The 25,484-nt window shown below is 42.4% G+C and overlaps 1 protein-coding gene across 1 annotated transcript in view; it reads left to right on the top strand.

Annotated features, from left to right (window-relative positions):
* The window catches only part of LOC135259000 (metabotropic glutamate receptor 8), a 161,138-nt gene that overhangs the window by 115,152 nt on the left and 20,502 nt on the right, over positions 1 to 25,484 (top strand). Inside the window, exons 7-8 of the mRNA XM_064342799.1 lie at positions 6,241 to 6,441; positions 21,977 to 22,116. Of these exons, the coding sequence (XP_064198869.1) occupies positions 6,241 to 6,441; positions 21,977 to 22,116 (341 nt within the window). The remainder of the gene's footprint in view (positions 1 to 6,240; positions 6,442 to 21,976; positions 22,117 to 25,484) is intronic.

Here is a 25,484-nt window from a genome sequence, read left to right as displayed (position 1 = left end):
CCCCCTCCCAAACCGCGAGGTCCCTGGCTGCTCGTGGCTGCGGTCCGCCTCGAAAGAGTCGGATGGATGGAGACGTCAGTGAACCCGCCCAAAAGATTCCGTCAGTTTGTCATTGCCTCGTTCTCACTTGGAACTATTTATAAGCACGTGTTAACGATACGGTAACGGGGATGCTGACTTCTGAGTGGTATGTCTTTTCTGGCGTGAAAAGGGAGGGAGTGCTTCAAAAATATATAATAACGTGATTATAAGGGAGAAGCAGTGCTGTACAGTATGCAGGGAGATGATGGCTGAAAATATGGAAAAGTTAAAGCCAGTCATGTGATTTGTTGACGTATCCTTCCGACCGGCTGCATTTATGTGGTGCATATGGTGACTGGGTCATATCTCCAGTGAGTTTTATGGGCAGGCACAAGGTTATTAATGTGTTCCCCCTATGCCTTATAGCCATTATTCCCCTCCAAGAAACAGGTGATATTACTGTCTCATGCAAATGCACATCCTGATTTGCATTTCTCTTTAACTGGAAAAAGAAGAATTGCATATGCAGAGAAAACATAGACGCATTGCATGCACTTACATCCACAAGCACGCACGCATGCACGCACGCACACACACGGGCACGAACGCACGCACACGTGCACACACACACACTCTTCCATGCTCATCTGTAAAGAGATACAGCAGAGTGTAATTATGCGTTAATTTGTTTAAAGGCTGCCTAAATATTGAATTACTTAATGAGTGAAAACAGAAAGTCATCAGCAGAATGTGCTGCTTAAAAATGGTCCATCAGTGCTTCCCCCTGTCGCTCAGCTCTACCATCTGCCTCATATCTAATCAGGACCAGACCTAGCGCTACCAGTCAGGATTACAGAAATGTAGCATTATCCAATCCAGTCAAGTACAGGCTGTTTCTCTACCTCATTCCAGTACTGTAAATGGACAACAGTACATGCCTGGCAGTACTGTAAATGAACACCGGTATATCATGTACAGCACTGTAAATGGACAACTGCATATAACTGTATATAACAGATTCTATGTGGATAGAATTTAGTGATTGATTGTTGAACCAATGAAGATAAACATGTTTGTTTTCAAAGTAAATGGGCCTTCATACATTAGGATACCTGCTGAAATGGAGACTAATAGGATTTTCTTGGCTGGCATAATTTGGTTGTCTTGCCCGGGTCACCTGTTCCCTGGTTCATGTTTAGGGGTTGTCTGAGGGACTGTAAAAGACTTAGCTATCCCAGCCCCAGCTGCATGGGCCGGCCATGGATGATCGGGGACAAATAAAAGAGGCGGAGAACAGCTGCTTTTGAGCTGGAAACTGTTCTCAGCTCACCTTGATATCATTGGAAAGATGCTCACAGAGGTAATGCAGCAGGTCACACGCAGGTCTCCCACGGGCAGCTCGCAGGCTGCCATCACAATCGCATGTCTGCTGCATTCCGAAGCCCTTTCACGGGAAAGCAGCGGTTTCTCTTTCATTAAAATCATTTACACTCATCTGTTTCTGTATCAAGCCCACGGCGAAATGACCCAGGCATAATTGCGCATTTTGATAAACGCGGGGCGGGTTTATCTGCGGATCCCGTCAGGAGCGCGGTCTGAACTTGCTGTTAGGCTGAGCAGTGAGGCTTTGCCCCAGAGCGCCTGCCATTTTGCAGTCTGTTCAGGACGCAGACTCTTAATTAACAGCCCTGTTCTTCGCCACAATGAGAGCCAGAACCGCCACAGAAGGCCTTCACCTGTGAGTGTTCAACGAGGCGGCGCCTACAAAATAAAGCGTTTAAAAATAAGCCTTTTTAAAAAGTCAGTTAATCTGCGCACAGCTGTTCTGTGTGTTCGGTGCCTTTTCCCTGACTAGTTGCCAGCTGTGCACATTTGTGCAGTGCACCTCCACCGGTTGGATCGATGACACAGGTGTTACAGTCCATGGAGGTGTCATGCTATGATGGCCTGCTTTCACAGGTAGGGGTGGGGCTTGCTGTATTGTTGATGTAACTTCACACTTGAGGGCTGTTCAAATTCTCACAAACCCTTGTGGGCGGTAATGAAGCTATAAAGAGAATGTTTTCAATAAAATTGAATCACATACTTTTTAAAATCCAAGTGCTATTTGTTGTGCTATAGTGTATTGGAGGTGTTGCTCATCACATCCCCTTGCCCCCACCCTAGTCTACCCACTATCTATCTCCTTCAATTATGTTTCTAATATCCTCATTTTCTCAATTATTTATCCAGTGTCACTTGTCAGGGCCAGCACAGGGCCGACTTGTCATTGCAGTGTCAACCGTAATGACGGGGTCAAAAAAGTGCGATAAAAATCTGGATTGATAATATGTTGTCATTGGTGTAAATATTATTGAGGACTGTCTGAATAGGCTGTCTTCTTTGGTGAGCTTTTCCTTAAATTTTTTATCACAAAATACTATCTCCTATAATTATTCCGTAATTTATCTAATTTACATTTCGAAATGGAATGGTGCCCCTTTGCTCCACTGAAAGAAAAATATGAAGCAGTTCTGGCTGGCAATGGGGGAATTAAATTTGCGTCTGTAAGTGAGGTTTAATTGAGATGCTTGTTCCCGTGATTAAGCTGTCGATCATCCTTGTCACCATCCATCACTCAAGGTGATGAAATATGTATTTTCTTCATAGCTTAGCTGAAACAGCCAGCCACTGTTAGCTCAGGGCATGCAAATATTTTCCTATTAATGTGGTCTTTATTTTGTCAAGCAATCATTTACACTGAGACAGGTTTCACATCTTCTTCTGGGGTTGAGGGCACTAAATTGTAGACAATCACTGTTTCTCCTTGGTGGTGCCTGGTTAATAAGGCCTGGATTTAAAAAAATTCAGCTTGCAAATATATCCAAATGTTCATTTCTTTTCTCCACAAACAGTTTGGTGGGTACAATTTGACGATTTCTAATCTTACCAGCCATGTTTGGGACAAAAAAAAATAAACACATAAAACATGACTCCACTTGTTTTATGAGGTTCAATCACAAAATAAACCAATTATGAAAAAGACGATCATCCTGTTTGATGCTGTTCTGGTGCATGAATGGGACTCACGGTCTGGTATTGAATCCGGAATTTTCCAGTGCATACCGTGGCCCGCACTCCCATAAGACAACACATAATTGGCCCTAGCATCACCCAGGGAGGGAGGATTTCAGACATCTGGGATGACAATGTCTCATCACGCACCATTGACCCCTGCTGGTGGATTGGTTGCTCCCGCTTCGCCTGTTGAGCTGTAGAGACAACTCGTGTCTGTGTGAGCTCAGCTTGTCAACTGTAGTGCGAAAAGACGCAGCAGTGACATCATGTGCTTTAGAGGAGAGCACAGACTTGTCTTTACTTCGCCTGCACCAACGATGGAGGTTGCATTCAAAACTCAGAGACAAAGGGGGAAAACCATTAAAAAAAAAATCTCATTTAAGATATTGTCATTTAGCTTACAGACCACAACACTATCTTGGCCTGTTATTTTCTGGCTTGCTTGAGTAATTTATGCAACATAAAACAAACAAACAAACAATCAAAAAAAATACTGTGACTGGAGATTGAACAATGCAGATGCATACTCCCAGAGCTTATTCAACATTCCAAATGGACTCGGCTGCAGATTTAATATAGAAGTCTATTAGCTTGTAGCATCTATTTGGAAGATTGATGGGGGACTGTCAACATACAAAAAAAATATTGTCACAACCTTACCAGTCAATAAGGAATCTTATTTAAATGTGTTAAGTCCGAGAGCGTCTTCTATGAGAGAAACCGAGATGGAGAAGGGTGAAAATATGAGCATGACAGACTGAGTTTGAACAAGATATTGGCCAAATGAAATGTATCGTATGATGCAATTGGGGGGAAACATTTTTTTTTTTATTGCTAGTTCTTCCCTTGAGATAATTATTGTCAAGCCAATATCCAATTTCACTGGTGAGACTCATCAAAAGTTATGCTTCACCTTATCTCTTTTTCAAGCAGCATTGCTTTTCAAAATTGAATGGATTTGAAAAGATGACTCTGTCCAGTCTGTTTGATTTCTTACCACCCGGGCAAAACATTAAAAGGGCCCGGTTTTAAACATGAATGCAATTCAGCATGGAAAGGATTTTAAAAAATGGCACCCAATATGAACATGCAGCAGTGTACTTTATATGTAAAAAATTATGTTTTTTTAGTCTAGTAAAATAAATATATTTTATTTTTTCTTCCCAGCCATTTTACCACATTGTAAGTAGTCGGCAGTTTATTTTATGTAGAATCAAATTATTATGGTTTTCATCAATTCAACTTTTCAGTTTCGTATCATTTACCATTACAAAAGGATAGTTCACTTTAGTGCTTTATTTCAGTTTTAGTGTTTACTTTCGATTGCCCCAGACAATTTCTCCCAAGATAGATATTTCAGATGTTTACAAAAAGTTTCTGGCAATCTACCAGCTTTACTACGACAGTTATAGTGGCATTAAGGGGTTTGTGGTCCAAAACAAGTAAAGACACTTCAAGTAGGCATAACATTAAAGCAGCTTATTCAGTAACGTTACTGTATGCCTGCAGAGGCTGTACCTGTGTATATTACCAGATTATTCTTAAAAATATTGTATTTCATCTTATTTCACAAGTCAGGTCTGCTGTATAAATGTATCTATGAATTATAAATTAAATCTATAAATCTATATGTTATAACATTCTTTATTTATTTTGCTTTAATGCATAATTCAAATAGAGAATTTGTACAGCATTGTGTAGTTGATTGTTCAGCCTGTAACCTACCTGTGGTGTATTGGATATAATATATGTCTGTCTGCTTATAACCAATTCAGCAACTGTTTTAGTGCAAGTCAAGTTTCTGCTAAAAGATGACAGTAGGGGAAAGAGAAATGAGTTTGACATGACAGTCTGTACAGATGTACTGCCGTGATTTTATCAGAAAGCAATACCTGTCCTGCCTTCTCCCAAACTCCGTCTCTGAGGCCGGGCTGTTTTCTGCACAGCTGAGCCTGATATTATTAGCGCACCAACAGAACAAGTCGTGTCCCTTGGATAGGAGCATTTTTTTTTCCTCCTCTTGGTCAGGCACGATTGTTGTTTCCTTCCTATCAAACTCCAGCTCTCGGGTTATTTCCCCTCTCAGCCACCCCATCTCTCGGGGTGTCAGGCTGCGGTTCGACGATGAGGGAATCCACAAATAAGGTTGCCCCGCCATTTCCCGCTCTGCTATTTTGTAACTGACATGAATTCTCTGTTGCTGTACAAGCCTAATTCATTATGGAGCTATAGCCAAGTAATCAGTCTTGTTTCTTTTCTTTTTTTTTTCCCCCTCTTTGGAGGAGCTCTCCGACAAGTCCCCCGGACCTGCAGCTGCTATAAAATTAAATTGAATTTTGTTTACAAGATTCTATTAATTCCTCTCTGACACATTCATTGATTGAAGGCTTGCAGGACTTGTTCATTCACCTTGCTGCACCTTGTTTTTATTTTCCCTTTCTGTTGCCTGAAGCGAACACAGTATGGCGGCGGAGCTGAGAAAATCGCATAAAAATATTTTTCATGAGTCATAAAATCGTGCGGATAAGCATGCTGCTAACTGTCAAAATAATGATCACTGAGGCGTGACCAAAAATGAACCATTGTAAATAAATCACTTGACTGTGAAAAGGTATTTGATATTAATGCAAGCTATACAACCTCAGTTGAAAGGTATATGAATTATTTAACCTTTGTGTTTACATTTGAGTCTGCACAATAGCTGTAAATTATTTATTGTTTCTTAAACATGCCATTGTTTTATAAACAATAAAACAATCAAATATGCCATTCTGGTCTCCTCCAATACTTCCATCATAATAGTTTTTAACAAACATATAGCTCATAACGAACATGTAACAAAAATATATTTAATTAATATTTAAGGTAATCCTGTGGACTATTTTATAGCTTCTATAACTTATATCTCATTATTGAATCTATGAGCATATGGGTACGCTTGTGTGTTTGTTCATGTGTGCGTGTGTGTGTGTAGGTGTTCAGTCTCCACAAAGCCTGCTATTTGCCAGAGATGACAGAAAATGTTTTAGATGATTTTTTTAAATGATCAATTTATGTATTTAAAAGTAAATCGTACTCAGGCGTTTAAAGGGATGGGGATTTTTGCGTGTAATAAAGTTGAAACGGTGATGGAGCGCAGATATTACCTCCTGTTCCGCGCAGGCCTGGAGAAGGTGGGCAGGGACTCCAGCTACGAGCAGGAGGGGAAGGTGCAGTTCGTGATGGACGCGGTGTACGCCATGGCTCACGCCCTGCACCGCATGCACCGGGAGCTGTGCTTCGGCGTGCCGGGCCTGTGCTCCCGCATGAGCAACATCGACGGCAAGGAGCTGCTCACCCACATCCGGGCCGTCAACTTCAACGGTGAGTCCTCGCCCCGCCCCTTCTGAAGGCACCTCACTGTTTTTGGGTCAGTGATTCCCCTGCTGCTGCTTGGGCTTCTTTTTCCTTTCATCCTCTCTTTCTGCCTGTCTTTATCAGTTCATATTTTTGTCTTTATTCCGTCTTTGCCGTCTTTGTGATCTTTGCCCTTTTTTCATGCTCTGTGATCCTCCTCCTCCTTTTTTGTTTTGATGCTTTCACTCCAGGTAAGCATGTGCTCTCCTGCAAAAAAAACATGATGTCAGCTGCTGCTTCTCATGACTTAGCAGTTTGCAATTTGGGCTTGAGTTGGAGACACTCCATGTGCAGCTTACTTGTGGGCTTGCAGGCACCGGATTGGCCATCCTACCATCCCCGAGCGATACTAGAGCCAATTGTATGTCACCCTCTGTCATTATATGTCTCCACTGGCACTGTTTGGATTTGATACCACACTCTGGGGCTTGCATTACAATACCTTAACAGGATGAGTGACCTAGAAGTCCAATTCCCCACATCCTGTTTATCACAGCTCCACTTCCTGTTTCGCATACCCTCTCTTCCTATATATTACATCTTCCCTGCATTGCCTGATGTGAACTTCCTTTTAATAATGCCCTATTTTTGAAGCTCTGCTTCTTTGCTTCTTCTTTGCATTTCTTCCTCTATCATACCTTCATTTCATTTTTACCAACACAACTCTCTATATCTCTTTAATTAAACTTTTCCTTTTTTAATCATAGCTCAAATTCCTGTTTATCACTTCCCTTTTATGACTTCTACTCTCCACTCCTGGATCATACTCGCTGTATAACCAGCCTCCCTGTCAACACTTTATTGGGATGTACTCTTCATTGCAAGAGTCACGCACTTGCTGAATAAAATTTCCTGCTCATAAATCATCTTTTGATTTGAATACAGCTTTGAATTTGTTTTATGCTCACTTTGCTCTTTCTTTTAAATCTCATAGGACCTTAAGTAAGCAAAAAAATTGTAATTTTCTTCAAAATGTTGCCCAACAATGTGTTTATATGGTTATTTGTGTATAGTTATTTAATGTAAACACCATGTTAATTTTTTATACAGCTTTTGGTTATGTTTTTACCTGATTTTGCATATTTACTGAAAATGATACATCCCCTTGTTGGTTTATATTGTTTGGTCAAGAGTCAAGACAGTGCTTACTCTGGAAAAAGCTTTCCCCATTAATTATTTTCCAGATGCTTTCCCCATTAATTCTTGTGTAAGGTGGCCATTGTATAAATGTCATGGCAGGGCTACATACAAGATTTTCCAATTGCCACACCTTTTTCAATCATTCTACTGATTTAGTTTTTTTTATCATATGAAAGTATGTCTTGTTATGCAAAACTGAAGTTCACCCCAATCACCTCAACATTCAGTTCTTTGAAATGGATGCTGCAGAGATAGGATTTATAAAATGGTGATGTGGCCACTAAATTCAAGCAGTAATCAGAGGACCTTCACTGTCACTGTCTCTCTCTATCTCAGGTGCATTTGCAATGTGCAGGTTGCATAACTGTCTCCCCATTCAAGGACATTAAAAGCTGGACCTTGAAAGTGATTTAACACTTAATTTCAGAAAACCACTGCTTTTGTGTCAGATAGACAGGATGATGCGCATAACAGGATATGATCTGTATACTCTTTAACTTCTTGTTGCCATCCTGACATTTTTTATTGTACCTCGCTTTGTCTGCCAAATAAATGCAATGTTATGTAATCCTCTAAAGGCATACAGCACTGACCAGGGTTTGCGTTGTTGCCCTGCTCTCCAATATTACACAAGTTAATGGCCAATTTACAAGGCTTGAATGTGGTCATCTCTAAAATAACCCATGTAGTTTTTGTATCTTTTTGCCCACAGTGAAATTGCTTGCTTTGCTTATTTTCATTCATTCTAAGTCACTGACTGTAATGGTTAATGGTCCTTATCCAAGCTACCATAATATTCCAAATAAGCTATTTACATGCACTATTAATTACAATAGCCACTAACATTCCTGTACACATGGTACATGGTATTAGAAATATACACTCGAAAATGACACGGCTGAACTTCCAAACTATCTTCATTGCTTGGGAGAGATGCTAACATTTTCTCACATTTACAGAATTGGCAATTGCAAACTCTTGTTCCTGTCATGCTTTAGAATCTCATTAGAGACAAAAGTGTGCTTCTCAGTTGCTTGAAACATGCAAGCTTATTTGGGCTGGAGGGTGAATTATATCCCAAAATCCAGTGGAAAAATTGATTCATATCTGGGTAGGTGGCATATTCCAAATAAGGTTGTTACTTGACTTAATATATCATGTGTTCAATAGTATGCCATTACTTTATGGTTATGCTTTATGATTTGGTATTCAACTTGTCAGCAGTGGTCAGGATAGCTTTAGATGGGTTTTCTGAATGTCCTCAACATCACAGAAGGGGTGCCAAGAATCAATCAAGAACAACTTAACGACGTTTCTGAAAGCCAATAGCCCTGGTCTTGCCGCTCACTGATAGCCTTACAAAATCGATGTAAAGTCTCATTGTCTAGAACGAGGAAGGTTTCTCCCATTGGATCAGCACGAGATGCCTGGGACAGGCAAAGATTGGGTCACCTCTGTGGGGCCCTCACTGATGCTGGCACCTCTCCCAACAGCTTTGGGGGGTTACAGAAATAGGGCCACCAATCTCTGGCAATCGACTAAATTTTCATTTGAACTTAACAAAAGAATCAACACAAAATGTACAGTACTCTTAAGAGAGTACTGTACATTCCATATGCAGATTGTGATTAATAATGCATGCAGTAACCAAAAGAAATGAGAGCTGTCCTAAGGGTAGCATTAAAGTTTCAGTTTCATCCAGCATAGGGAAATAGCACGGGGAAAAGTGAGGAGAATTCCTCACTTGGATGGGACGGGGTCAGACTTCACACGAACTTTCACCGTATATATATTCCTAGACAAGACATGGAAGTACAGATGATGTAGTCTTCCATGTGTAATGAGAACGGCTTAAACAAATGCTGTCAAAAACTGCAGTAGATCAGGAATTAACCCAGAGAGAAGCAGACGCGAGCTAAGTTATGGCAAATCTCTTAGAATCCTATTCGCTTGGAGTTTTTGTGCCCTTTTCTGTTACAACATTGGCCATGAGATCTCAGTCATGACGACAATTGACATTGCATTGAGAAGTTTCTCAAGAACAAAGCTGGCTTTCTTCCTTGCTCAATATTTCCTCCTTGGTTTTTCCTGGAGTGGTGGCTCATAAGGAAAGTGGTCTCGAGAGCCCAAAATGTCTTAATTACTCTGGGGAAAAATTCAGAATGCTTACAGTATCTGACAACGGGGAAAAAAAAGTATGAGATCACTGTCAGGAAGACTTATCAGTGAATTGATGTTGGTCTGGGAATAGCATTAGCTATCGATCTTATAGCCATTATGAATAGCTTTCATTCAGCGATAGCCAGTTAGAGCCAATATTTCCTGGCTTACATCAGAATAATCATTCAGAATCCTCCATGTCAGTTATGTGCTGTCTGCCGCTGTCTTGATAGAACGTGCACACATTTGCAGTTTTATTTGCGTTTGAAAACTTGGACTCGGGAATGCTACGTCAGGCACGCGGGAATGGAGCTAGAATGGTTGACATGCCAGCTTCATCACATGAAAGCACCTGAATAAAAGATACACTATAGTTTCTTATTAGGTCAGGCGCATATTGAATAGCAGCTGTCCCGATTCCTGGAGCAATGGTGTGGCACTATTGTTTAATGGTATGTAAAACTCTGATGCATATATCATTTTTTACAAAGGTGTAACTCATACTGTATTTAATGCATTTTGACAATGTAATGCACAGCCCATATAATCAATATGCTGGAAGACCTCATTAGGTTCAGCCATAGGAGTGTGAATCTATACCGGTGAAAGCCTGTCATCGCTGCAGTGTATGACCGCCTTCACATTAGCAGTGTAGGACATACAGAGCGCATGCTGTGATGTGCCCTTTTTCTCTTTTCATTTTAATGCCACCTGTCCTCATTCATATCCATTTGCTGTTAAGTGATGAGATTACCATTGACTCAGATTGCATGATAAAACAGCTCTTCAGCATTCTTAGAGTGCGTCCATTTTAAACAAAATCAAAGCCTAAAAATCATCTTTGATAGTGAATGATAAAATGTTCTATAATTTTTCTTTGTTTTTTAAATGTGTGGATCAGCCAGCAGTTTCCTTCCAAAAATGCTGCTGACGGGACGGATTTCACATCAGAGAAAGCAGTCCCCATGTTGTCCAGCACTGTAGACAGGATCTCACACAGAGAAACTGATGTGCTGGAAGGAATTTCTTTACTTCTCTCCTTCCTTTCGAACTGTAATTGATTGGAAATAGCTTCACAGGGCCTTTAGAAATTCATAAATTAAATTTGTGCAGACATTTGTGCAGACATTTAATTAATTCCCTTTCAGGTAAAACAGACAGTTAAACAACAAGAATGGGATTTTGCACATTTTCTTTAAAGTGTTGATTTATTTATTTATTTATTTATCTATATTTCAGGGTAATTAGGCAGTACCCTTTCTTCCCCCCCCCCCCCCCAGATATTTGTTTGGGGAAATGGTAGGTTGGTCTCTTTCAAACTGGCAAAGTTTATTTAAATATCAAGATGGGAGTCATGCAGTGCATGAGTGAAAGATCTGAGTGAATTTGATTTTCTTTTTCCATGGCTGCTCAAAGCTCTAGAGCAACAATTGGCCACTCAAAAATACACATTTCACATGTTTGTTCAGGAATGCAGAACTTCAAGGCTCTTACTGTTTATTCCATGAAACTAGCATTCTTTCATTCAAGCCAAAGCTTTCATCTTTGTTTCTGCTCTTTCCTGTATCTTTCCAAATACTCCACATGAATATATTCATCTAATACAAATTGTCTGTGTCTTGTTGCACAGACGTAATCATGCCTCTGGTTCTTCAAAACTTAATGTAAATTGGAGAAAAGAGAAGAGTTTGTACAGCTAAACGTAATTATGTACTTAAAAATTTGGGGAAAAAATGGTTAAACTATTATAAACTTATTAATAGCACATGGAATACTGTAGTGTACGAACGTCGTGTTCCATCCAGTCATCCACTTAATACTGTTTTTGTTCATGCTGGGCAAGGCCTAGCCTTTTTACTCATTTGTGCAGTCTGGTCTGTAATATTTTAAGAACGCATGCTCCTGCCAGTAAAATGGGACGTCACCATGAGGGCCAGTGATGGAGGTGAGCTCCATTCTCTTGCTTCGTTCACATTCACTGTGAATGTGACCACCTGACTGTCCACGTACAGTAGGCTCAGGAGGCTCAGGCCTATGCCATGTTCTCTGCGCAGGTCCCTCGTTCATCAGCTCTGCTGCCTGACTTCAGTCTGCTGACTGATTATTTTATTTTTATTATTTTATCTGGACAGGGAACGTGCCACATGCGCATGTGATCACGTGTTCTTCCTTCACATTTTCCCCACACCTGGTGGTAGAGCTAATTTAAGAAAACGTTTTCCCAGCCTCCTGTCTGGGTGCAGTGAGCAAGCTGTGAAGGAGCTGTGGAACTCACTGTATTAGCGCTAGCAAAACTGCTGTGATAGCGTCTTTGCGGTGACATCACGGAGAAGTGGAAAGAACTGAAAACATTCACTTCTAGAGCTGTTATATCTCAGATTTTTGTGAACCCTGAGCACTGCCTTTGCTGTTACTGTATGCATCCTTTTCATAGAGAGCTTTGCCGATCACTTTGTATTAAACATTTCTTACTAAATGAAGTAAGCACTCGAACAGATATAACAAACGAGCGATTGTCTATTCGTTTTTGCAGAGACAGCAGCCTTGCTGAGATCCCGTATGGTATTGACCCAGAAAGGAAGCGGATCTGCCTGCGCGCATCGTAACTGCTCCTCACAGAGGGGGATGCGTGCGTAATTAGCTGCTAGCTTAGGATTCCAGGAAAGCGAGTTATGTCATTAGCGTTGACCTGGCCCTCCTCACCATCGCTGTGCTTCCTTAAAGCGCTGCCGCGGTAACTGACATCCCAGGTGCCTTCATTAGGAGTCCCTCACCTGTCTTGAGACGGCCGCGGCGCTCGCAGTGTTAAAAGTCCTCTCGCTGCCCCAGCTGGAGAGGAGACATGGCTGTGCGCAGGGGAAGCGCTCATTACTGCTAATCAGACCTGAATCATATCTGCTGCAGCACAAAACTCTAAATTAGAAATAACCACCCACCTGCAAACCCACACGCACACACACACACACACACACATGCGCAGAGACACACACACACTCACGCACTCGCACTCACACACACACATGCGCAGAGAGACACACACACAAACACACACACACCCGCCCACCCACACACACATGCGCAGAGACACACACACACACACACACACTCTCACACACACACACACACACACACACACATACACACACTTAGTGACTGCACAAAGTAACTTAGTGTAACAATTGAACAGACAATATAAGTTGAAGACAAAGGAATGAAATAATAACTGCTTAAAGCCTTCCATCATTCTGGATCGTGTGAATGTGTGCGTTTGTATGTCTCTGCGCTGGCGTGTGAGGTGAGGCACTGTGGGGCATGTACAGTTTTCCAGTGGGCATGCGTGTGCCTATGCCTACGCTTATTTGTTTATTCGCTGCCATGTCTTGTGTATACATGTGTGCGTGTGACCCCATGCCTCATGTGTGTGTGTTTGTGTGCGCGTGAACGCGTGTCTTATGCTTGCGTGTGTACAGTATGTGTGGCGTTCTGCTCAGAGGGGATCATAAGGCTCCCGTGTGATTGGACGTGGAAATGCTGGAAATGCCGCCCTCGCCCATCTGACGTCCCGGGCTGAGCAGCAGCCCCCGTGGCCGGGGGGCAATCGCCAACTCGACCGCAGCGGACCCGGCGATTGCGCCCCGCTTCAGCGGATCCGTGCGCACAGCGCACCGCACCGCTCCAATTTCAGAGCGCCATCAAGGGGCCAAAGAGGAAAGGAATACGGTTTCTTGCTAAAGAAGTGGTGATTTCATTTTACAACATTTCTGCTGCTTCTGTAGCACAATTAGAACATTTTATAGAAATGGCCTGCCGCGGGTTTTTTAAAAGACTCGTCGATAAAAAGTAACTGTTAACTTACTTTTATTTTATTTTTATTGGCCACTTAGTGAATCAAAATGGTTCAATAGTAAATAGTTTGTTAAGAGCGGTGAGTGATTTGAGCGCTGGAATCCAGAGTTGTCGGTCACTACATCTGCCTTCAGTTATCATGAATGCATGTCAGTGTGAGTCTGAGCACTCAGTAGAAGACCAGCTGATTCTGAATGAAGCAGCATTCCAAATCCATTTTTCACACACAAAAAAAAAAAGCCACCAGCATCACTTGACGCGACGTACAGCAATCTGCGACCATTGTTCAGAAAAACAACAAACTTGACGTACAGTCGCAAAGAAAAGAAGAAAGGCTGAAACAGGCGGTGTTCAATACCATGATGAATGAACGGCTGGGTGTAAATCTGCGAGGGGAGTTTGCCTTCCCCGGTAATGGAGCGTCATGTTGATGCAAATGAGGGCCTGAGGACCTGGCACGGCCTCTTCAGCCGGCAGCTTTATCGCTCTCTCAAGACCGCCCGCTCCGCGTGCCAGGCACCTGCCAGACCTTTCCGTTTGTGTGATCGCGGCCCCTTGATTGGCCCCCAGGAAACGCACGGGGCGACGGTCAGACCCTGCAATTTTCCCAAAGCAACAAAACTGATGGGCCAGTTCTGTGATTAGGTGATCTGCGGCAACCTGAAATCACACTGTAGTGGACGGGAGAATTGCTCTACACAATCAATGTGTGTGTGTGTGGGGGGGGAACGGGGGGCGGGGGGGGGGGGGGGGTGTCCTGTCTGTAATGTCTTGATTGTCAGTTTTAAGGCAGAGTACTTCAACTCTGATGATTTACAAATGAAAATCTCAGTCTGCCGTTGCTCGGATCAACTGATTATTCATATTTTTCCTCTTCCGCCCTTGCGAATGCGTGGCTTGGGAATAGGTAGGTGGCTGGAAGTCAGCGCTAGATTGTGGCTGCGTCGCAGTCTGATTACCAATCAACTGTCATCAGCCCGCCGCCATGCCACTCTTTTCCCTGGTTCTCTTGCCAGGCCAGAGAAGCCGAACAGGCCCGAGCCTGACGTGATGCTTGGATAGGAGACCAGCAGCTGCAGGAGACAGTGCTGGTGTGCCAGTAGGTGCCAATCTACCCTCAGGACAAATTAGAAGAGTCAGTTTTGTGTCCTGCGCTGTAGGACATGCAGGTCTTTCGAAGATGTTAAGGTCTGGTCTGGATTCACTGTGGCCATTAAAGATGTCTTGGCACTTATTGCAGAAAATATGGGTGTTCCTGGAAAAATGCCCAGAATGGATGTCAGCTTGGCCCATGAAACGTCCCCCAGCCTAATTGGCAAAAAAAAAAAAAATCCTTCTCGTTTCTTGGCTGATGTGCAGTTCAATCCCGGGGGTAAATGGATTCTGTGTTTCATTCTGGTTGGTGGTGACACAGTGTGGTTGTGATTGAGGTGAGGCATCCCCCATCTCTTTCAAACTAAATCATTCGGAGATGTTTCGAATAGATTAAATGAAAGCCCTTTTCTTTCCTTCATCGTGCAGGTCGATCATTTCCTCCTCCATCTTGGTGAGTCACAGACTGCTAAACCAGGCCTTCATTTATCAAACTGTACACAGACCTACTTTTAAGTTTGTCCTTTTGCATACGATATTGAATTTATCAATCTTGTGTGTGACACACATGCTTGGATTTGGTATCATCTTTGGAAGGTCATTTTCTGCTGCCCTGTGCATATGAAGGAGGTTTGACATTTAGCGTAAGTAAAAAAGCCTTTTTCACTTAAATGTATAAGGAAAATATCACGAAAGGCTTCAAGCCTGTGCCGACTCAGAAGAGAATGAGCAATCAGGGAAGAAAAAAAAGACGATGAGAGAGATAAGCCTCGCATGATTAATAAAAAATTTGATTTTGCAGCCTCAACCTGTGCTCAACAGCTGCTGTGTAAAACATAAACAGCATGGTTTATACACTTCAGAATCTCAAACCCTCGAGAATGATAGTTATATTTTTAATTATTTACAGTGTGCCTAATCACATTTTATAAGCCGTTGAGCACACATGCCTATAATAACTTTAAACATAGTGCAACATCCGTTATAGAAACTGCACTATGGAATGAAAAACATGCTGATGCAGCACAGGGAGAGAGTAATACACTAAACCTGCACGCACCACAGTTCTGAGGGGTGAGACAGAGGAAAGGAGACAGAGGAAGAACAGAAGCTAAAATGAGGGAACTGTGCAGAAAAGACCTTGTTCTGCATGCCAGCACCTCTTTTCGCTTGGCAGCCCACCAGATGAGTTGTGTGGTCATAACGTCAGGGAACAGCGCTTGGGCAGCAGATACGGGTCGATTGTAGGTGCCAGAACAACCAGAGGAGGTTGCTATAGCAGCAATAGGACGGCAGGGTAGTATGATGGTTGGGGACCTGGAGTTTCAGGTTCGTTTGCCAGGTAGGACACTGCCATTGTACCGTTGAGCAAGGTGCTTAATATAAATTGCTTCAGTAAATATCCAGATGTGCATGTGTACTGCATAAATATGCAAAAGACTATGTGAGTCGCTCTGAATAACAGTGCCTGTTAAATATCTGTAATGTAATGTAATGTCTATTACATGATAAGTTGCAGACTATCCTGCTGACTGTAAGACTCACATCCTGGGGAATAATACAGCCAATAATTTACCATCCTGTGGGGCTGCTGGCCACAGCCAACACTTGGGTGGTCTTGAGCCACAAAGAAGGCCAAGATTTGTTTTACAGAATACATAATACCCATAAACATAATACATATGCTCAAGGTAGGATGGAATCTGGGTGTCGTCAAGATGATAAAAAGGTCTTCTGGGTAACCTTCCTCTTCCTGCATAACCACACAAATAAGAACTCTTTTAATTGAAATGTGTAATTTCAAGATCTGAATCTTTTAACAGTCTGCCTATTTGTGTTTCAGAGAAATCAAATACAGTATTTTCACACGCCTGTGCAGCAAAACGTACAGTGTTAATTCAACCCTAACAGAGTATATATGAGTTCAGTTGGGGCCATAATGTACTCTGTGAGAGTTGCTTTGACGCTGAACATTTCACTCTGTACAATGAGCAGTCAGCAGCACACACAAAGCAGAGTGACAATCGAAAGGGCAGAGCACTGGGCTCAGTGAAAAGGCTTAAACGAACATTCAGGAAGGCTCCTGCTATCCAGCAGCTCATTAGCGGCAATGCATTCTCACTCTCTATTTGTGTACTTTGAACAGTCCCCTCACAGAGCGCTGCTGGATCATAGTCTCAGTAATTTTACCCACAAATTCCTCCCAGCTCTGCTCCTCTCTGCACGTTGCCCATGAGTCTACACTGGCCCACTTACAGTAAAAGGTTATTCATTTCAAATCTGCTGCAAAGCCTTTCTTAGACACAGACGAGTACAAAAATACATCGCGGTAAATGCGCCTCTTATTTCTTTGTCTGACATTACCACTGTCATTAAGATGCAAAGTCTGCAGGAGTGAAAGGCTGGATGGGCTGTAATGGAAAAATTTGTGAATAAAAGATGCGCCTAAAAGATAATGTCTCTCTTTTTTTAAAAATGCGACTTGTTTCAAATATCTCCTCTCTCCTAATGCCACTACCCATTGTGAAGGAAAAGGGCAATCGATACATTGAGTTGTAGTCAATAAGCCGGAAATTTCTGACTGCAGTTTCCCTTGCTTAATGCGTGCTGCCTGTCTGTGTCTAAGTGAATGTTGCTTCAACCCCCGGAGCTGTTAAATTGTTATTGGCGAATTAATAGAACATTAAGCTCCTCAGCTGTGATTGTACATAGCTCATCTGCTTTCAGTAATGCTCACATTAGTAACTTGAACCGTGAAGCGTATGAACCGGGGAGGAACCTACCATGATTGCTGTCTGGGACTGAAAGTCACATCTGAGCATACAAATTCGCCCATGTTTATGCTCCTTAGACAAGACGATTACACGTGCGTGTGTGACCCCTTGCTGTGTTGTTCATCGACACAAATAGTTGCTCCATTTTAACAGTTATTATATAGTTATGTTATTATTATTCAGAATAATAACATTTATTATAATCATTAGAGTGTATACAATAATTAAAATCACTGCCACCTTTATCATTTTAGTCATCGCCTTCTTCATCATCATCATCATCATTGTCGTCATAATTAATTGGATTTATATAGCGCCTTCCATGGATCTTATAACACTTCATAGTGAGGCACTGTATTGAAGGAGGAATATATGGTATATATAGGAGGAGTACATTGTATATATTGAGGGATGGCAAGATGAGTGAATGACCTGGTTGGCATTGGAGCACCACAGTCTCTGCTCTGTTTATTTCCCTACACTTTCCCCAGCTGATTTGCTCCGGCTACCTCGTGGCCTATGCCCTCAGCCGCTGCTAGGCACGTATCCCAGTCAGACGTGCGTTCTGATTGGCAGGGCCCTCCAAAGGGCAGACTCGACATCCCAGTGCCGTGTAACGACCAGTATTATCCAGGTCTTCCTCCCCCGAAACGGTGTTTGTGTTTTGCCTGACATGACACTTCCCTAATTAACAGGAGAAAAGGCGAAAGGAGAGAGGAGTATGACTATGCACATGAAAGGCAGGGAGGCTTACCCCCTCCAGGTTACATGCTGTAACCCTCTGCAGCTCATTACGCACACTGACAGCACAGCTTTGGGGGCCCCTCTGCTCCTAAACTCAGTTTTTCACATAATCAAAGGGAAGAAGATGGGGAAAATGCCGACAGGGACCAGGCCTGATTTCTGGGTCCTGCGTGAGACAGAATTTTATTTTCCAAAAAAAAAAAAAAAGCCTTGACGCATTTGTAAGTTTCACTTGCTCCCCTCTCTCCAGACAGGGCCTCGTGAAAACTGTGAGCCCGCTCGCCCGGCTGGGGTTGGCCTCGTGCGGGCGAAAGAGCACCACTAATGAGCGGCTAGGGGGTTTGGAAAAAACCCAAATGAAGAAAGTATTCCAATCAAAAGTTAAGCCCACCCTGGAATCACGTAGACTTAAACTCTGTTTATTGTTTATTGGTTATTTTGGATCCCCATTAGCTGTCGCCGGAACGAATGCTGGTCTTCCTGGGGTCCACATAAAATGGACTCTGTGTGCCCGTGAGAGAGCTGTTGCCCCCAAAACATGCTCTTCATCTTGATTTTTATGTTGAACCCTCCTTTTACAAAAGAAAATCTGTAATGTATGCACTATATATTAGATATAATGACACATGGTACATAGATACTGTAGAAAACAATCATTCTTATAGTCTTCATAAAGCAAAATAATATCATTATAAATATGGTTATTGCCATGTATATTATGGCTAACATAAAATAATATTTTTATGACAATTTATTTATTTATTTGCCACTGTTAACCACCATGATGCACTACCATTGTTCATGAATGCTTTTTAAGACCTTATACCATGCTAAAGATGGAGCTATGTAGCCTTATGAATGTGTATTTGCATCTGACAGCTATAGTATGAATGTACCTTTGCACCTGACAGCTATATGTGTAAAGAATGGAAAATAGTAAATTCATGACAAAAACTGAGAGGAATCTGATGGTTATGGCTGCACATCTCAGTGCACACACACACACACAAGACAAAAGGCTAAGGCTACAGAAGTGCTGTATCACTTGGACTTCTGGATGTATTTGTGTTTCGCTTTTCTGCACCATCAACCGATCTAGAAACACAGAGACAAATTTGAACTATTTAACTCCGGTTTGGTAGAATGGGAACATTTCCCACGGCTAGAGTCTGATTCATTTTCATTCCAATGAGATGAGTCCTGATTTGCAATTCATGTTTTCATATTTTGTAAGTTTCAAATTAATTCTAAACTTGTGCCCACTCACTAATCATAAATTAATGATGGTTGCTTCTTTTTAAATGTTTTTTTTTTTGTTGTTGTCTGAGGACTGTGCCTTATTACCCTGACAGGTGGAATAATCACATCTCTGCTCCTCCCCTAGTCTGGTAAACACTGGGCGTTTTTTTCAGGGAAGCCACAACAATGGACGAGGCAGACAGAGAGGGAAGACATTCAAACGTTCAGAGCAGCGGACTGGTGGTTAGGACAGGCAGAGGCACACCAAAGCTAATGTGTTGCTAGCAGCACGGTCCATCCATCTGTCCATCAATCCATCCATCCATCCATCCATTTTCTTATTCCTTAAACTGCTTATTCATGGGGGGGGGGGGGGGACACCCTGGACAGGTCACCAATCCATCGCAGAGCCCACGCATCATTCACTCACACATTCGAACCTACGCGAAATGTAGTTTCTCCAGTTAGTCCGCTGCATGTTTTGGGACGGTGGGCGGTAACCGGAATCCCTGCTGGAGACCGACATGGACCGAGGGGGGAGAACATGCAAACGTCTCATTGAGACATGAGAGAGAGAGACCTGGCAAGACAGCAGCAGGTGCTTCACTGCCATCATCAATCATCACGGGAATTATTCACAGCATTTACAGTTACAGATTTAGAAGCAATAGCATTTAACCCAAGACTTGTATCATTTTCTTATAAAGTCTGTTCTGCTCTTAAAATAGGGCAAAACACCTGGATGATGTTCACTCCCGTATACTGCATTTTTAACCTTGAACACTTAACAATATCTCTTTATGCCATATGCATTGTTTAACATGCATGTGCAAATGTTTTGTTTATAATAAAACTAAAAGGCTTTCTTGTATTGACTTATAATTCTTGTATTGTCTTATAATATATATGTGTGTTTCTGCATTTACAGTTCTGTTCAGAGGTTCCAGATGTTATAGAAATAATGGCAACAGGACTTTTTTTTCTGTGCCTAATTAACAGCAGTGCGGCGGTACGGAGATGGAGGTGTATGCAAAACAAAAAAAAAAAATCTTTGAATTCTTCTTTTTAATTCACAGCTCATTGTTTTTCTGCAGCTGGGTGGTATGTAGATTAAAGGGGATGTGTATAATGGGTTTGCCCAGAGTCCCACATGAATGCATTAATGTGTTGCTGACAATAGCGAAGAAAGCTCTCCTGATGACAAGTCTTTCGGGTTCCGTGAGGGCGAGGGGTGGGGTGGGGTGGGGTGGGGTGGGGTGGGGTGGGGTGGGGTGTGAGGGGTGGGTTTATGAGAACGGCCCTGACACTTTTGTCAGGCGCCTCAAACCCAGCTCCCCGGTGAAAAACGTGTTTCTGCAGGAATTTTAATAATGCATAGCTTCTTTAAGATGTATATTTGTAATTATATTCCATGGCTTTGATGTGCCAGATTCCCTCTGTGCCTCCTGAAATATATTTGATTCGGAAGATTTAAATCGGTGAGAAATAACGGGGAAAGCCGCGGTACGTTTTTTGCATAATCGGGACGAGGGAGGGAGTCAGAGAGCTGGCGGAAGGAAAGTGCGCGTCGCCGCGGAGGGACGAGCTGCGGAGATTGCGCCGCGGCGTCGCGCCGATGCTTCCAGAACGCGCGCGACACGCTGTTTATATCCGTGACACCTGCGCTGACTGACACCCGGGCCGACAGACCCAGGAGCGGGGAGTCGAGAGTGAACGCGTCAGTTTCCCCGAACCTGAACCGGCTCTCTCTCCCTCTCTCTCTGAGGGCACGAGGGCCTGGTTTACTCTATGTGACAAATGGCCGTGTTGTTTCTTTTACGCTTATTCTTTAAAATCGTCTTTTTGTCTGAGCTGAAATGTCATCTGCCGCTGAACTAAAGCTCTTTGCGCCTGCGAGAGAATGTTATGAAACCATTGAGGAGCATTTAGGATGGATTATCATTGCAGTCAGTGTTCTCACAGCCACTGTCAGACTCACAGCACATCGGTGGAAAGGCTGTTGTGTTGTCAGCTAAAGTTTTAGTGTTGGGAAAGAGGGGGTGGGGGGCTTTTTTGAAGCCTGCATTTAAGTAGGCTTAAAAATGCTTTGGCACAAACAGAAGCCAAAACTGTGAGTGTGGTTATGGAGCCCAAGAGAGTAGAGGTTTGAGGTTTGACACAGTTGTTATACCCTTGAGGACTGTTTGTTTCAACTGCTTTCCTAAAATAAAGCTCAATCTCAAATATGCAAGGCAAGTCAGTAAGTGCGGCAGTGTAGTAGTTTAGTGGTTATGGAACTGGGCTTGTAATCAAAAAATGGTTGCACGTTTGATTCCATTGTACCCTTGAGCAAGGTACTGCTTCAGTATATATCAAGCTGTGTAAATTAATTCTATGTATGAAATGCTAACATTGTGTAAGTCGTGTCGGCTAATATGCCGGTGATGTCGGTTAAAATGCCAGTAATATCAAAATTATTTTGCTAATAACTATGGCAGCAAACACTCACTCTATTTCCTGTTTTACAGGAAGTGCCGGGACTCCAGTGGTATTCAATGAAAATGGCGATGCCCCTGGACGCTATGATATTTTCCAGTACCAAATCACCAACAGGTCGACAGCTGAGTACAAGGTCATCGGTCACTGGACCAATCAGCTGCACTTAAACGTGAGTCAACCGTCAACCACTACTATCGCATGACTATAGCTCAGGTTGTTTTTTGTTGGTAACTCTGAACTTTTTTTTGCCATTTCCCTGTGGTGAAGATAACTGCTGAATGTCCACAGGTACTATTAAAAACATGCTATCAGAAGGAATCAACTCTCAGTTTATACAGACATCCACAGCGGACCTCATTAGCCAATGGGATAAGAATGTTTCCAATAATAGTAGCTAATGTCTTGTGACAAAACGAAAAACACTGCTAATGGTTGAATTAAATGAGCAGTCTTTTCATCACAAGCCAAAACATTCATGAACAAAGAACACAGTATTTCTGTATAGTGTTTCTCAGAAGCAAACAAATGACTGTTTGTCAGTTTACCCAGAAATTAAGTTCCAAGTACGTATTGTCATGCACCTCCTGACCCAGTCTTAGACTTAGTCTTCTCACCCACAGAACCTCAACAGAGACATGCCAATAATACATGCCAATAACAAGAAAAAATATTTCAAATTCTAATTTTAGTTTCTTGATCGGTTAATTAAAAATGTTCAGACACACTGATGATGCATAGCCAAGTTTGTGCTCTCAGAACTGGTTTGGATTCTGGCCAGGCTTCGTCTTACTCATAAGCTTATAATGCTTTCTGGAATAAGTCTAATTAAAATGCAATTAATTTGCAATATTTCTTATTTCAATGGATATAGCAAAAGGAAAGAAGATAAACTGTCTGCAGTTTCACACCACCTCCTGAGACCCAGCAGAAAAAAAGTTTAAAAAATAAATTATTGATTTATTTTTTAATTTGGCACCCAAAGTGGGGCTGTGTATATCCAATTCCCTCATTAATTTATAATATCGAATTATTAACTGCATTCTTGCGGGAGCCCCAATGCTGATTCAGGAGAGTGTAGATATCTGTGGCTTTTCGCTGAAACACATGGGATTGCCAGTCTGCTTCTTATCACTCCGGAAACCACAGCCAAGTTTGCGTAGAGTGGAGTCAGTGGAAGACCTCTCATATGCAGCCTTGGCGTACATTCCACTGGCGCCCGACTGACCAGCAGGGGACGCTAGTTAGCAATAAACACGGACCCCTCTGTTACCCTAGGCAACACAATGATCAATTGCACGTCACGAGCCACAGTCGCACTTGAATGGTCCAGATTTGATCCAAGGCCGTGAAGCTCAACCACGCACCACAGCCTGGTGCCTTAATCAAATGAGCCATCCAGCAGCCATTTCAATTTTTTGGACATAACGCAAGTCTCTTAGATGACAAAAGCAGTGAAAAGTGGTGCTGAAGTGAAACAGTGTTGAAGTGAAAATATTTTAAAAAATATTATTTAATATTTATTGAATGTCCCTTGTAATGTAAGTTTCAGCATGGTAGAATAAATCGTTCTTCAGATTAAGACCAGAGAGACGTATGTCCTCTACAGGAGACAAAAACAAATTGCTGGGTCTTTGGAGGATAATTGAAGGTTTAATTCCTGTGCACCCAAAAAGAAAACACAAAAGAGATTTAAAAAAAAAAAAAAAAAAATTGCGTGGTCTAATGGAAGGACATGTTTCTATTTCTGAGTTAAGTGTTGCACGCTCCGATTGCTTCCCCTTGTTTAATGTGGTCCGTGGAGTGTTTTCCTCTTGATATTACAATTGCTAGCTGTTACTGCAGATCTTACATAAAGTAGCTTGCAGAAGTTAAGAAGGACAAGCAGAGAGGCACAAAAAGAATGGTCAGTGATCTCTTCAACCCTCTCCCCAACAAGAACCCAAGCTTTCCGAGCACTGACAGCCTTGGGAGGAATCTCAAAAGTAATTTGTGGTGCATGATTTGATCTGACCAGAATTAGCACTGAAGCAGAGCGCAAGACTACTGTGTAATGGGAGAATTAGTGTACAGTACAAGTTCAGTTAAAACAACCAACAAGATGCAGTGGTTTAGAAGACTGCTGTGAGAGAGAAAGAGTACACAGTGAGCACATTGTTGTTGTAACAGTCATACTGGGGGGAGGGACCCCATTCTGCACAGACAAAACCTGAGACTCAACCTGCAGCCATCCTCCGAAATTCTGCATGCGGCAGGCAGCTGGATGGCTTTGCCGCAGTGAGAAGGAAACACAGGCCTACTCGGGTTGTGTTCCAGCGATTCTTATTCGCCAGGGCTTCGCGTGTCAGCGTTCTGACCTCGGCGATGCCTCCATCGACTGAATCGCTTGATTGTGCAGCGAGTGCTTTGCATCTGAATGTCTTCCCCAGGTTCATCACAGTGCGATGTCGCTCTGTGAATTAGTTCTTCAATAGCCTCACAAATACCCTTATTTGAAAAATGGTCCAATTTCATATTTTGGGATTGGTTATTGTATCAATCGTGTCTCATATGGTTTCTTCTGTGAGTTCAGGGGAGTCACGTGTCAGGTTGACAGGTTAGAGGATCTGGGCTGATGAGGTTTAAGGTGGTTCACTAATAAATAGCAGACATTGTCAATTCAAGCAGTGAAAGCAGTTCCACTTTAAAAAACGCAAGACTCCTCCTAGTTGTGTCTTTGGCAACTTGCCTTGCCATCATCATTTGAAAATTCCATTTCTTTTCTATGAACGAGAATGTTTTCATTGATATTGGCCTTGTATTCCGTCCCTGGACACATTACCATCTATTATTATGTGTTGTTTTTCTGTGTGCTGTAGTATCGTTTAAGTATTGGTATCATGTTCCCTTCGCTGGTGTTGGTGAAGTCAAAATTTTGATATTGTCACCCCTACTCCAGTATACGCTGCGACTTGGAGTTTCTGTCCCCTGCAACATATTCATAAACTCTTCTACTGACTCCTGTGTTAAAGTAAGACAAGTGAGAGAAACACATTTTTTTCTCAGTAAAGTTTTAACCAGACACAATAGAAAATGTCAGCTGATGTTGAGCCACTGAGCACAGGAAGTACGCTTCCTGCCCATGCTGAGAAGCGGCTCCGTGCTCAGTGGGAAAGTGCAGTTGTTCCTGCTCTCTCAGGCGGACTCCTTTGTCTTTCCCCGCTTATCAATTCAGCCCAGTCCACTTCACACAGATTCAGTGGCCCAGCAGACACGAGCTCTGCATTGAAAAATACACCTTGAACGTTGTGTACTCATGCAAGAATGGTTATTAAGGATGAATCATGCAAGGTGCAATAAGGCCCTGATTCACCTGATCATCCCAACGGTAGCTCTGTGTTGCGTTTGAGTTTGAGCCAATGTCTTACTAGTGCTATCCTGATTCTTCTGCTGCGGGAACTTATTTTCCCTCATGTATTGCCTTGAATTGGTGATATAAAACCTTATATACAGGTGGTATAGGTTATAAAATTTGGCTGTTCCCCCATCATGCACCCCATA

The sequence above is a fragment of the Anguilla rostrata genome, chromosome 7 (assembly GCF_018555375.3).
Source record: "Anguilla rostrata isolate EN2019 chromosome 7, ASM1855537v3, whole genome shotgun sequence".
In the NCBI taxonomy this organism is placed as follows: domain Eukaryota; kingdom Metazoa; phylum Chordata; class Actinopteri; order Anguilliformes; family Anguillidae; genus Anguilla; species Anguilla rostrata.
The sequence above is the reverse complement of the archived record's forward strand: the minus strand, read 5'-3'. Positions and strand labels throughout refer to the sequence as shown.